Source organism: Notothenia rossii, assembly GCF_949606895.1.
Source record: "Notothenia rossii genome assembly, chromosome: 2".
In the NCBI taxonomy this organism is placed as follows: Eukaryota; Metazoa; Chordata; class Actinopteri; order Perciformes; family Nototheniidae; genus Notothenia; species Notothenia rossii.
In genome coordinates, this window is record NC_136904.1 from 57,900,270 (window position 1) to 57,915,592 (window position 15,323).

At 41.3% G+C, this 15,323-nt stretch overlaps 1 protein-coding gene across 2 annotated transcripts in view; it reads left to right on the forward strand.

Moving 5' to 3' along the window:
• LOC307028837 (inactive dipeptidyl peptidase 10-like) overlaps nt 1–15,323 on the forward strand; it is a 500,108-nt gene that overhangs the window by 344,343 nt on the left and 140,442 nt on the right. Inside the window, exon 1 of one of the 2 annotated variants that reach the window (XM_079664183.1) lies at nt 668–1,506. The exons of the other annotated variant lie outside the window; for it this stretch is intronic. Within the exon in view, the coding sequence (XP_079520309.1) occupies nt 1,072–1,506 (435 nt within the window). The 5' untranslated portion in view covers nt 668–1,071. Of the gene's footprint in view, nt 1–667; nt 1,507–15,323 lie in introns of those variants that run through there. 2 annotated transcript variants of the gene reach the window in all.

Here is a 15,323-nt window from a genome sequence, read left to right on the forward strand (position 1 = left end):
GTGGTGGTAGTCCAAGTAGTACTGAGTCCAACAGTACATCTTTCACTGAGAACTTCATAAGCTACTACCGTCAGCGTCGCTTCTCGGCAATTACCGTAAAGACGCTATTAATCGCGCACTCAAAAATGAAGCCCTGCTCATTTGACCATGCAAATCCGAGAGACGGCTGAGTTGACCGCAGTGTGCTATCCCATAGTCAGCATGACAAAGTTAGCGGCTATTGCTAACTGCTGTCTATTGCAGAGTAAGCTCTCTATTATGAACATTAAACCACCAATAACAAAACTAGGCAAGAATATATGCACTTACATTTTCATGCACGCACACATGTCCACAACACACAAATTGAACAACACTCCCGATTGTCCGATCGCTGCTGAGGCCTGTACTACGAAGCTGGTTCAACCTAACCTGGATATGTTTGAGTTAGCCGGTTGGCCTAATCCAAAACATATGCACTCTCGCTAAACTGTACTACGACGCTGGTTATCAAGTGGATCGCTCAAGCCAGCCGTGCCCTAGTTAGGTGCGCATTCACATGAGAGGGGTGGTATTTGGAGCATTCGACCAATCACAAACATGGAGAAGCGTACTGACAGCGCAGCGTCATACTTCCTGAATGAAAAGTCAACTATAATAGAGAGCCGCAGTGACGCGTCCTTAAACCCGGAAGTAAACTTCTTCCGGTTCCTTCGTCTAAAACGCAATGCAATTTCTCCATAGGATTTTGGAAAATAGCTCGAAATAAGGTCTGTGTTTGACACATATTTAAGAGATGGATCACGTTTTGTTCAGCCGGATAATATCCACATGTCAACCCTACTTTTATAATTTTTGAATAATAAATCTAGTCGGCAGAAGCAAAATGCTAACGTTATGCTATAAACGAACTACAAGCCAGTACAGCAGCAGGGTCGTACAACTTTAACGTCACGCCAACTTAAGATCGTTTCAACTGACTTGCACTGAAACTGCACTTTGAAAACTTTAAATATATTAACATTTTAAACTGTATACCCCGGTTATCTAGGCCCGTTTTGTTTAAAGACCCTGTGAAGTGTGCACCTGTGCATGATCTGTTATGCTAATACGTATAGTAATGAGCAAAATTGTCCATTGGAACCCATATCAAAGGATGTTGGAATAGCAACGAATTTGACGAGTTTTGAATTTGCCGGGGAAATCTGCAGTCGACCTTCGCCTTCGTGGGCGTGGCTTGCGATCTACTGCGTGACGTCACGAGATGGACGCCGCCGCACTGTTTACATTCACCACCGTTCGTTTTTTCTCTTTTTCAAAGTCGAATTTCTCAACGTTTTTGAGCTAGTATTTTCCTGGAAAGTGTGTCGGAGTCGACTGGAAGTGATTGCCAATCGAGAAAACCTGACAATGGAGGCGACAGTGAAGAAAGAGGATGAAAAACACAGGGGAAACGATGCATTGCCGCTGGCTGTAGTAATGTCAAGTCTGCCGAAGTGGCGATGTTTCTGTTCCCAAAAGATGAAGGTGAGCCTGGCTGGTGTCATTGTTTCGTAGATTCTTTGATTGATCATGATAAATAAAGGCCACTGGTCGATTCGAGAGAGAGAGAAAGAGAGACTGAGAGAGTTACAGGGTTGTCGTTAGCATCTGGTGCTAGCTCGGAGCTAACGGAGATTAGCTGTTTCAACAATAAGGAGAGGGAGAGTGCTCTCCTGTGGGACTGAGAGAGATAACGTCAGCTCAGGGAAGTAAACTGTAGCCTAAGTTATCTCAGTGGGTTTGGTCATCTATGTAAACAAATATTTCCATCTATGTAATATTAGTTGTATAAAATAGGTTAAGAAATCCTTCCAATGTTTTTTGATTATTGAAATATATGTTTCATATGAGTGTTGAGAGCTGTATCCATAAATCTCTTAATGTTGCCCTCAAAGTGCACCAAATTGATCACTTTCCTCATCTATCCTGTCCGAAAAGCTGTCCAAATCAATCATTTCTCTCACACTAGTATCACTTTCCAAAGTCTCCGCCATGTTTACAATCGCAACTGGGTACATCTTGTGACATCACAGCCACTATCGTCTGCAACTTCCGTTAGGCTCAGACGGCAAAATTAATAATTCATTAATTATTAAAAATTATTTTAGCCATGAACAGGCACAATGATATGTAAGGAATGAAACTGCCATTTCATTTTGGTGCAAAAACATGCACTTCACTGGGTCTTTAATGTATACATGTCACACTGTGGGAAACGATATTTCGATATTTCTGGATGTATAACACATGTAGAATTTTTGACAATAAAGCTGAATTTGACTTTCGCATGCTTGCATATTTTAACAAAGCTTTTCATTTTAGCCACACTGAATTGAAGTAGAAGTCATGGCTGTGTCAATTACCAGTCTGATATCGTTTTACAAAGATGACAAGAAGAGTGTAAGAGATAGAGGAGAGAACCACTACAAGTCAGGACACGTTACAGTGCAGCCTAGATGAAGGTGTGCTTACCGGTGTTGTCAGGGCTAGCATGAGGGACAAGGTTTATAGTGTCGGTGAGTAGTGATAGCAAGAGTACCGTTAACCTTTTAAGACCGAGTTAATTTATTCACAATAATTCCCATCAACAAATCAATTTTATGTGTCACATGAAATCTTTATTAGGCAAGGCAAGTTTATTTATATAGCACTTTTCAACACAAGGCAATTCAAAGTGCTTTACAAAAAATGAAAGACATTAAGAAAATGGCATTTAAAATCAGTCATTAAAAAGAAAAGCTAATAAAAGAAAAATTAAAAGAAAAAATACATGGATAAAAGTTACAGTGCAGTCTAAGATATTAATAGTTCAATTAAGAGCAGCGACAAAAAGAAAAGTCTTCAGCCTGGATTTAAAAGTAGTAAGTTGCAGCGGACCTGCAGGTTTCTGGGAGTTTGTTCCAGATATTTGGAGCATAATAACTGTACGCTGCTTTACCATGTTTAGTTCTGACTCTGGGGACAGAAAGCTGACCAGTCCCTGAAGACCTGAGAGATCTGGATGGTTCATCATTTAGCAGGAGGTCAGAAATGCATTTTGGTCCTAAACCATTCAGTGCTTTATAAACAGCAGCAGTATTTTGAAATCTATTCTTTGACACACAGGAAGCCAGTGTAAAGACTTCAGAACAGGAGTGATGTGATCCACTTTCTTAGTGTCAGTGAGGACTCGAGCAGCGGTGTTCTGAATCAGCTGCAGCTTTCTAATAGATTTTTTAGTGAGACCTGAGAAGACACCATTGCAGTAGTCCAGTCTACTGAAGATAAAAGCATGGACACGTTTTTCCAAATCCTGCTGTGACTTTAGTCTTTTAATCCTAGATATGTTCTTTAGGTGATAGTAAGCTGATTTAGTAACTGTTTTAATGTGACTGTTGAAACCAATAACTAATTTAACCCGCTGACAAGAGAGCCTACCCCCGAAGATCGTGACTGGCTGAGGGACAGGCACCGGGGGCAGGTTCTCAGGAATTTCTTGGCTTCTCTCCCCCGAGCCAGAAGAGGAACACTACAGCTTGGAAACACTTACTGTTCCTGAAATTATCAAATCTGTTGGGCATCAGGGACCTGAGGCAATTGTGGCAAGCATGGCATTGTCTGAAGAGCAACAGAGGGCAATTCAGGTGGCTACCACTGGTCAGAGAACCAGCCCAAACTGGCATTTGTTCAGGAAAGGAAGGTTGACTGTCAGCAACTTTGGAGCTGTCCTGAGGTCAAAGCGTGTGACTGCTTCCTTTATTGCCAGGGTGCTAAGGCAACAACAGGCCCTTGATGGTGTTTTGTCTGTACAGTGGGGGACTATGAATGAATGTGAGGGCGTCAGGGCATTCACCACTGCAACTCAGATGCAGGTCCATGAGTCAGATTTGTGGCTCTCCCAATCAGGAATGTTGGGGGCATCTCCAGATGGTCTGGTAGGGTCTTCTGCTGTGCTTGAGGTAAAGTGTCCCTACGGAGCAAGGGAAATGACAATTAGTGAAGCATTGCAAATCAACGGCTTCTTTGTCAGTAAGGAAGGAGAAACGTTCAGCCTGCGTGAGGAACATCCTTACTGGCACCAAGTGCAAGGTCAGCTTCACCTCACTGCAAGAAAGAAGAAGAAATAATAAAATTGTGAATTGTTTTTAATTTACATTTACTCGCCTTTGCAATGTTGTGGTTGTTAGAGTGTTAGGTTTTCTGTCAGCTTGTCTGTTGGGAAGATATAAAATATAGTTTCATGGAAGTCACACCGTCACAGCATGAAGACATAGACTAAAACAAAACATCTAAAGATATAACCTTGCACTTTGATAAGTCTCGTGAACATTTTCACTATTTTGACATTTTTATAGATGAAAATTGAACTAAAGAAATAAATGGTAGATTAATCCATATTGAAAATAGGTGTCAGCTGCTACACTAATTATAATAGTTATATTTCTTAATTAATTAAGATAATATATTACTGTATTGATCTCAATTTGGGAAATGTTTGTGTTGCAGCAGCATAACAAGAAAAACAAAATATAAGTTATTATATATACAAAAGTATGTGAGGGATGGAATATTAAATTGAATATAAATGTAAAATGTACATGTGATTTTACGTCCAAGAGAAGCTATGGAGCAGAGAGTTCTCTGCCAGCCAGAGGTGATTTGTTATTAGTTCAATATGTCAAACTGATTTCCCTGACTACAATCTTTAGTTACATGGTGAAACGTTATGCTGCTTGTACTAATAAGACTTATCATATAAGCCACACAGGTTTTAATAGGATGTATTCATTATCTTTACTTGTGTTGCGGTCTTTTCAGCAGCGCCATCTCTATAACGGCGATACAGTCACTACCCATTATTTACATTTCACCTTGACATGGACAAAAATGTAACGTCAGCTTACCTCATGGCACGAATCCAGACTCTCCTTTGGAAAACATTGGCCGGGAAACGATAGAACAAGCACGTTTCATGCGAAGACCTGTGGCTGCAACCCGGAGCAAAGCAACAAACCATTGCGTAGCTAACTAGTAGCGCTAGCTTTAGCCAACGAAACGAACTGCCGAGTAAAATTGGAAAACACTGGTAATTAATTATTCTATCATTTGTAAAACTACGGTGTTAAAAACGACAATTTCAAAAATACAGATTCTAATGGTCAGATATTAAAGATAGGCAGGTACTTGCTTTTAAGCAGAACACAGGGGAAAACAAACTTAGCGGGAGTGTTTTCGTGTTCGGCGTAATGACGTACAACGGCCCCGACAATTTCTGTAGTCCTATTCAGCCATTCGGTAACAACCATCGTTTTTCAGACACGTAAACTCTTCAAAAATCCCCAGTGGGGTCACTGCTGATGTATTTAATGTCGTAGAACAAAACGTCAATTACCTCTTAAATTTGTGTCAACCACAGATCTTATTTCGAGCTATTTTCCAAAACCCTATGGAAAAAATGCATTGCTTTTTGAGGAAGGAACCTGAAGTGCTAAAAATGCTAACTTACTTCCGGGTTTTACGACGCGTCACTGCGGCTCTCTATAATAGACAAATATGAAGAAGTTAAACTTTAAACATCCATGACTTAAACACTTTATCCAGGATAAAAGCCACATAATTGCACCTGCAAGGTGAATACTACGGAGCCTTGGAGGGTTCATTGAGAGAAAAATAAATAAAACGTGGCCACTTTTTACTTTCTCGTTCGCACGAGTTAATAAAACTTGGCCTCGTTTTATTTAAATTGAGAGATTCCTGTCCGTGACTAACAGCTGCCCACAGCTGTTTTATAGAAGGAAAACCTCCTTCACTTTATGAAATCTTTGAGGCACCAGTACTGCCTGTACTACGAAGCAGGATCTGCTATTTACACTATTCATTCATGAAGTATGACGCTGCGCTGTCAGCACGCGTCTCCATGTTTGTGATTGGTCAAATGTTGCTAACCCCGTCCCTTTCACGTGAACGCGCTCTCAGCCGGTCAGAGAAACCCTGGTAGATTTACTGAGTTGATAACCAGCTTCGTAGGACCACTTAGCGACATCGCGTTTGTTAGGGTTAGTTAAGCCGTCTGGTCTGTTTAACTGGCTTCGTCGTACAGGGCACTGGAGGCAGTAACGTGTAACTCAGCAGAATCTGAGAAGAGCAGCACCAGCTGCAAAGAGCTGTGCCTTTTACTGTTTACTTCACTGCGTTTCCCTTCATTAGAACAGCTGAATAGAGATCGAGGCTGCTACGTTTAACCACACACACCTATACACACATCGAACTACCAGAGTGTTCCCCCTCGTTTTATGAAGGAGATGTCCTGTCACCGGGGCACATGGGGTGTGTGTGTGTGTGTGTGTGTGTGTGTGTGTGTGTGTGTGTGTGTGTGTGTGTGTGTGTGTGTGTGTGTGTGTGTGTGTGTGTGTGTGTGTGTGTGTGTGTGTGTGTGTGTGTGTGTGTGTGTGTGTGTGTGTGTGTGTGTGTGTGTGTGTGTGTGTGTGTGTGTGTGTGTGTGTGTGTGTGTGTGTGTTCAGCTCCGCTCTGTGTGCGTGTTCGGTTTGTTTGTGTCCGACACCACCGGCATTTGTTTTCAAATGACCACGAACAGTAATTTACACAAATCTGGTTCTCCATAGTTATGTGTATTCCCAAGTGAAAGAAATTTGATTAATCTTAATCTCGATGTGATAGTCCGATACTATCATAAACAAATGCCCCCCCCCCACACCCCCACACACCCACACACACACACACACACACACACACACACACGTACACACACACACACACACACACACACACACACACACACACACGTGTTGTCACGATACCAACATTTTGGTTTTGATACCGATACCAAGAGGCCACGCTTTAGTAACTCGTGCGCACGAGTTACTAAAGCGTTCGCACGAGAGAAAGTAAAACGTGGCCACGTTTTATTTATTTTTCTCTCTATGAACCCTCCAGGGCTCCGTGGAATACAGCTGGTAAAAGAAAAAGTGTTTGAATGCGTACATTAACAGGTTTATGATATCACTGCCCCGTCTAAGACACGAGTGGATCTGACTTTAATTACATTTGTCTCCAGTGTTTCGTCAACTTAATGTGTTGCTTAAAATAATACTTCTGCATACAGTATGTGACACTGTGACTGTTGCACGGCCAGATACGGCTCAACTGACTCAGATAAGGAGATATATGATACATTATGATGTGATATGCCGCGGACTGTACTTACAGTAATGTTACTCTGATCCGGTTACTTATGTTGTTGCAGATATTTAAGTAAGCTTTCTTAACGCTAATGTTATAATAGTCAGATTGCTCTGAAGATGGGAGGTGATATTCTATTAATGTTCACGTTCACACAGTCGGTGATTTTTGCCGGCCGTCTTTCCTGCAACGGCAGCTTTTCTGTATTTCCTTTCTCCTGTAATATGACTTGATCGCTTTAAACTCCGCACACTGAGCTCTGATTGGTCAGCAGGCAGTGCTTTCACTGAGTTGAGCTCTTAGCCTGCAACCTAACCTGCTCCGTGGCAGGTTAGCCGCACAGCATAAGTTACCATGGAGATCTAGCCTGCTAAAAAGAGAACCAGCTTCGTAGAACCGGAAACCCCGAGTTTTCCCTGAAGTTAGCCGGCTAAGCGAAAATCCTGCTTCGTAGTATACCCCCCTGAGGCCTGTACTACGAAGCCGGTTCAACCTAACCTGGATATGTTTGAGTTAGCCGGTTGGCCTAACCCAAAACATCCGCGCTCTGGCTAAAGCCCCTGTCACTCTGTCCCGAAATTGACACCCGATGAACACACGAATATGGAATTGTGAATTTCGCACGAAGATGGCCCCGAACCACACACGAAGGCAACATTTACACTACATTTAAGACACACAACTGCTACGAAAGTAACACAAACAATTATGTTAAAGTACTGATACTGTACTGATATTTTCCGACTTTGTTCTTTACTTTCTCCGTCTTTATATGTAGAAGATATTAAGTTTTCTCCGTCATGTTGTTTCCATAGCAACAACAACTTCCTCGCCTTCAAAATAATATATTATATCCTTTTTAGCTCTGATCGTAGCAACATCGGGCCATTCGTGAGGGCATCTTATGTGTGCATTAACTATGTGGCTTTTATCCTGGATACTGTGTTTAAGTGATGGATGTTTAAAGTTTAACTTCTTCATATGTCTAATATTATAGTTGACTTTTAATTCAGGAAGTATGACACTGCGCTATCAGTACGCTTCTCCATGTTTGTGATTGGTCGAATGCTCCAAATACCACCCCTTTCATGTGAACGCGCACCTAACTAGATAGGTCACGGCTGGCTTGAGCGATCCACTTGATAACCCGCGTCGTAGTACCGTTTAGCGAGAGCGCGTATGTTTTGGATTAGGCCAACCGGCTAACTCAAACATATCCAGGTTAGGTTGAACCAGCTTCGTAGTACAGGCCTCTGGCGATCTTGTTATGACAACAAGTGCATGTTATTGCTGCACTGTGGTTGACACCATTCGGGTTTATGCTAGGGGGTGCAAGGAATAGTCCAAGTAATTGGGGAGTTTTATACAGTATCTAATATACATTTATTAGGAAATGCATGTTAAAGAAGTTAGTGAGAGGAGTTAATGAGGAGAATACACTGATAATTAATAAATGGATGACAGGAAGCTGGGGGGCGGGGTCTACAGAGGCAAACTGTTCTGACTCTGGACTTGTCATATATTGAGGTTATGAGAGCTACTTTTGAAGTTTTAACACCCTGCTAACCCAGCTAGAAATGTTTGGTTCTAAAAACATTCTGAGAATGTTACAGTCATTGTTCTAGAAAGGTTTTCAGCGGGAAGTTTTTGTTTGGTTCCCAGAACGTTCTTCTGAAAGGTAGGATAACGTTCTCTAAAAACATTCTTAAAATGTTTAGTGATAACATTGTTAGAACATTATGCCCTCCTATTCTTAAAACGTTTTAAGCGGGAAGTTTTTGTTTGGTTCCCAGAATGTTCTTTTGAAAGGTAGGATAACGCTCTCTAAAAACATTCTTAAAATGTTTTTGAAAACATTGTTAGAACATTATGCCCTCCTATTCTTAAAACGTTTTAAGCGGGAAGTTTTTGTTTGGTTCCCAGAATGTTCTTTTGAAAGGTAGGATAACGCTCTCTAAAAACATTCTTAAAATGTTTGGTGATAACCTTCTTAAAATGTTTTTGAAAAAATTGTTAGAACATTATGCCCTACTATTCTTAAAACGTTTTCAGCAGAAGCTTTTATTTTGGTTCCCAGAATGTTCTTCTGAAAGGTAGGATAACGTTCTCTAAAAACATTCTTAAAATGTTTTTGATAACATTGTTAGAACATTATGCCGTACTGTTCTTAAAACATTTTCGCCAGAAGTTTTTATTTTGGTTCCCAGAATGTTCTTCTGAAAGGTAGGATAACGTTCTCTAAAAACATTCTTAAAATGTTTTTGATAACATTGTTAGAACATTATGCCCTACTGTTCTTAAAACATTTTCAGCTGCAAGTTAGATTTTTTATGTGGCCAGAATGTTATTATTTTAGAGAAGGATAACATGGTTTATGTTAAAGAAATTATGCAAATGTTCTATGGTAACAATTTACGAAAATATGTTTACATTATTTGAACATAAAGACATAATATTCCTGTAATTGTTCAACTCAAAATTCCTGGGTAAGTGGACTGACCACTGTGGTCAGTAGGATGATTATGATAGTTTACTTAACTATTGGAATTTGACTATTAACACACGTACAGATGTAGGACTCCAGATAGGACTCACATGGGTGTGTCCCAGTCAAAAGCCCAGCGGATCCCAGTGGCTGGGGGTGTTGCCAAATTGCTAGAGGGCGTTGCCAAATTTCCCCATTTGTTCAATTACAGGATTTAACCATGAGATGGCGCTTCATTCACAAATACACAAAGACAACTGGGTGTTGTAGAACTTATTCTGTTTGCAATGTTTGCAGCTCTGCAGTTGTATTTGTTGAATACTGTAGTATTTAATCACTTATTTGTTATGGTTTTCACAGGCTACTAAAATGAAAAAACATCAATATTTTAGATCAAATAAAGTATATAGTTTGCTTTATGCAGTATATATTTTGTAATATTGTTGGGGTGTTTTTACACCATACAGTAGTTTTGATTGAAGTAAATCAATTTATACATTAAGATAAGATAAGATGGACCTTTATTAATCCCCGTGGGGAAATTCAGTAGTTCAAACAGCAACAGGGTAAGAGTGAAAAACAGGATAGCACAGATTCACACAGATTAATAAAAACAAAAATAAGATGAGCGATAAAAATAATAATAATGAGAAACTATGAAATAAGAAATGGATAAAACTAAAAAATAATTATCATATCATATATTATAATGTATTGTATTATTAAGTAATATCATACATTAACCCCATTATAGCAGATGCCACATTGAATGGATGAACACATTTATGCATCAATAATAACAACAGAGTATTTCTAAATACAAGTTGTAAAAATACAATATGTATTTAATATGAATAACATAATGATTAATTTCAGATGATAATACTTTTCAGGGTTAGGTCCGGTCTGACAGCGCTTAGCTCTCTGCTGAAGATCACTACTGCTCTAAACAAAGTAAAAAATCCTACATCCAAACGGAATAAATATAATTAATTATTATTAATACGTTAAGTCTTGTTCATTGTTTTTCACTTTTATTAAATGTTTGATATTTCCGGCACAGACCCTTTCATACCGGCAATGCGCGATAGAAACAACAGAAAGTGCGACAGTTTAAAGAGCCTGTTAGAGCATCCCAACAACTGTTGTGCAATGAAATATTGGGCTACTAGTCATCTCGAACCGTCAGTTTAAAAAAGAAGGTGCGATACCGTTCCGATAAATATCAATAATTTCGAACATTGCGGGGAAATTCCTTCGACTCATTGTGAAGTTTTGGGGGAAGCCGGAAGTGACGTCAATGCGGGAACGCTTCACTGTGCGGCAAGAGAACCAAACACGGACAAAGTTTGTTGTCATGCGTAGAAATTGTGAATTACTGAGTTTAGGCACGTTAATAACGTTTTAATGAAGTTGACTACAATATATTCATATCTGTCAGTGCTTTCATGTCAATTCGGGGAACATAAACATAAATGATCGTGGTGAAGATGATGATTAAATTAGGATTAAAAATCGGTAGTGAGAGCTGCTGAATTTCCTCCCGTAGGATGTGATATAAAAACAAATCGATTATTTTTGTAGTTGTTAACTCAAGTGGATGAAATTACATTTATTAGTGCTTTCATGTCAATTCGGCGAACATATGATACATTAAATGACCGTGAGGAAGATGATTTTAAATATCGTTTGTTTGAGCCGGTCTGCATTTCCTGATCAGAAAACAAACCGATGCTTTTTGTAGTTGTAGTACACCAACATGGATTAAACGTGTGGTTTTTTTACCACAATGTTGGGGAAATTAATGGATAAAATGCATCGATTATTATTATTATTATTATTATTCCCACTCCGGTCGGGACACTAGGTCCACCGTTCCCCCAGCAGCGAGGCTCCCCCCGTTGACAGTTTACGTGGGCTGGGCTGGGTGCAGTGGCGGACTGGCCATCTTGTCTGTCAAAATGCATCTTACGTTTCTAACTTGCAATGTTATTATTTCCGCTCTCTTCACTCCAGAAGAGCGATCTCCCTGTGTCTCTCTGTGTGCGGGGGGCGGGGCATAACAGACAACAGACATGCTGCAGCAAACACAAACCTACAGACTGGGGGTTGGGAGATCACAGGGGGGGGGGGGGGGGGGGGGGGGGCTGTGGAATGTGAGCATCCCCCTTGGGAGACTTACTCCACACATTCCGATGGCCAATTAGCTTTAAACAAAGAGTTTGCAACATAAGGAGTGGTTGTCAAAAGAGAAAATGCAGATATAATTCACTCTCTCGACTTGCTGGTATCTCGAGCTGAGCGCTCAGTGGTGGTTTGTACCCGCTGCTGATGAAACTCTCCATTGGCTCGGCAAAAGTTTGTTGTTGTTTTGTGTCAGTTTTACGTCGCCACTTCCATTCACATTTTTCATCATTGTTCCACAATGTTTATCATGAAATTAATATCCATATATTTTATACTATACTACATGCCAACCCTACCGATTTGCAGTACGGCCTGGCTCATTTCGTGGCATCGGCAGGCAGTGGCAAGTACTTCCGGCATCTGCCACAGAGGCCGCTACTCCGTGGTATCTGTGGCAAGTATATGCCACAGATGCCACAACTTGCCGTGCCAAGTATTTGCCACAACCATGCCACAACTTGCCGTGGTAAGTATATGCCACAACTTGCCGTGGCAAGTAAATGCCACAAGTTAAGAGAAGGTTTATGGTAGCTGCCACTCGCCTTCCGTGGCAAATGCTGATATTTAAACCCGTATTTATTCCGTAAAATGTCGCTGTTTTGGCATGACTTAGCGTTCTCTCAAGAACTCGAACAATATAAATTGTTCGCCAGTTTCAAAACGCAATAAAAGGGTGGATAAAAAAAGCATGCATTGTGTCTTGATTTTTAATATACTGTCATGATTGTCTTAACAGAATAACATGGTTTGTTTAGATTCACTGATATCACCAGTGCTTGAATTGGGCCGGTACTCACCGGTACGCAGTACCGGCACTTCTGATTTTTACCCATGTGGTACCGGCACTTCCGGCAAGGTGCCGGTACTCAGTAAAATGCCGGTACTCAGCCGCCGGCAATATACGTATATATTGTAAACGCAACGCAGCGCAAATGTGGGTCTGACTCTGCCTCACAGAGGGTGACTGGCTGTCTACATGACGTGGCCTGCCGACATTGCCACTTTCATACAGATCATACTAATGCCCTCGACTGGTCTCTGTGTGTCATTCAAGCTCGGGAGGGTGTGTGTTGGTGTATGTGTGGCGCGAGTGAGCGAGAAAGCGCGCGCACCAGTTACGTGTATTGTTGTTAGCATCTGGTGCTAGCTAGCTGCGCTAACGGATATAAGGAGCTGTTTCAACAACAAGGTGGAGGGAGAGTCCTTTGCTGTCAGACTGAGAGGCTGATAACTACAGCTCTGGTGAGGTAAATTACTCTCTGAGTCTTTAGATAGTTAACTTAGTTTAAGTTATCTCAGTGGGTCTCAAACGGTTCGGTCACCATTTATGTAAACACATATTTCCATTTTAGGGGGTAGTGATTATAAAATATGCATGAATAATACAAACAAAATGTTAACTAGGTGAAAAAAGGTAAGATAAACTTGTTGAGAGCTAAAACTAGTCTTTGCTGTTGCCTCAAAGAGGAGCAGGGGGGAGAGGAGGGAGACAGGAGAGGCCGATTCAGGAGCCCAGACACACTCACAACTATAAATGAACCAAAAAAAATAAAATAAACAAGTTTAAATGTTTTTTCATATTGGATATTGTATGTCAGGGATATTCAACTGGCGGCCCGCGGGCCAAATCCGGCCCACGGGGAGCTTTCTCGTGGCCCCTGGAACGCACTCCATATTCCAATATAAAAAAAAAATTCTAATTACAGAATTTATTTTTATAATCATTTAAATAAATGTAAATATATGTTCGCTATTATGTTATCCGAATTAAATGAGTCCAAATTATTTCTCCTTCAATAGCTCTTAAAAGGCAATCTTGCATTGGACTGATCAGCGTGTAATTATCGCGATATCGTGTCAATCTCGTTACTCTCGTTACTGATCCAAAATGAGCGGAGAGAAACGGCGGAAAATTGAAGGTGAAAACCGACACTTCAACCCCAAATGGACTGATGATTTTGTATTTATTTTACCATCGCACGCCAATCCTAGACCTTTATGTTTAATATGTCAAATAACTGTTTCAGTCTGCAAGGTTGCTAATGTGAGGCGCCACTATGAGACCAAGCATGCTGCTAACTTCAATGCTGCTTACCCGCCTGGTAGCACAGCTAGACGTGGTAAAATAGAAATACTTAAATCTTCTTACACTGCATCAACCACTATTCTTACAACTGCTTCTACAGCCCAGGAAAAGGCCACTGCTGCTTCCCTACGAGTGATGTTCGCTTTAGCCAAAAAGAGAAAGCCATTCACTGACGCTGAAGTTGTGAAGGAGTGTACTCTTGAGATGGTGGATGAACTTTTTGCAGGAGATAAAAACAAGGAATATATAATGAACCGTTTGAAGCAAGTACCGCTCTCTGACACATCGGGAAGTCGAAGAGTAGAGGTACTGTTTGAGGACTGTTTTTCAGCATTAATTGCCGATCTCAAATCGACAGAGTACATGTCACTCGCTGTCGATGAATCGACCGATGCAACAGATACGGCACAGCTCTCGCTGTTTGTGAGGTACTTCGATGGTGACGTTTTTAAAGAGGAGTTGTTATGCCTTTTACCACTGACAACCAGCACTACAGGTGAAGTGATTTTCGCTGCAGTTTGGAGTTTTTTTGAAGAGAAAGGTTTGGATCTAGGAAAGATCAACCTTCTCGTTACCGATGGCTGCCCGTCCATGATTGGGAAAGAAAGGGGCTTTGCATCTCGCTTATGTGCAGAGCATCCCACAGTGAACACACTGCATTGCATCATACATCAATCAGTTCTGTGTGCGAAATTGTCAGGGGAGTTGAAAGAAACAATGGAGACTGTCGTAAAAATTGTGAATCATATTCGCTCGACGTCAGGTCTGCAGCACCGACTGTTCAAAATGCTGCTTCAAGAGCAGGAAGCCGCATACTCAGACCTATTGCAACATAACGATGTCCGCTGGTTGAGCCGAGGACGTGTTCTCGAACGTTTCTTTGCACTGCGAAAGGAGGTGAGTGAATTCCTCTCAAGCCAGAAATCAAGCAAAGCTAAAGACCTACTTGCACGCATGCAAAAGCCGGATTTCATTGCACAGATTGCCTTTTTGTGCGACATCATGGGCCACCTAAACACACTCAACCTGCAGCTACAGGGGGGAGGGTCAAGTGTGGCTGAGATCATTGAGAAGGTTAGTGCGTTTCGGGTGAACCTGGACCTCTTTCTACCTGACGTAATGGGGAGGAAGATCCACTTCCCAACACTACGCAACGTCCCCGTGAGCAGCGCAGCAATGGCTGGAATGAAGGGACTTTTGAAAAGCTTGGCTGAAAACTTCACAGAGCGATTCAACGACTTCAAGATTCCAAAACAGGTTCTTTTATTTGTGCGCAATCCATTTGCGGTCGATGTTTCCGGGTCCTGTCCAGCCGAGGCGAAAGCCGTGATGCCCGGTATTGACGAGGCTGCATTCCAGCTGGAG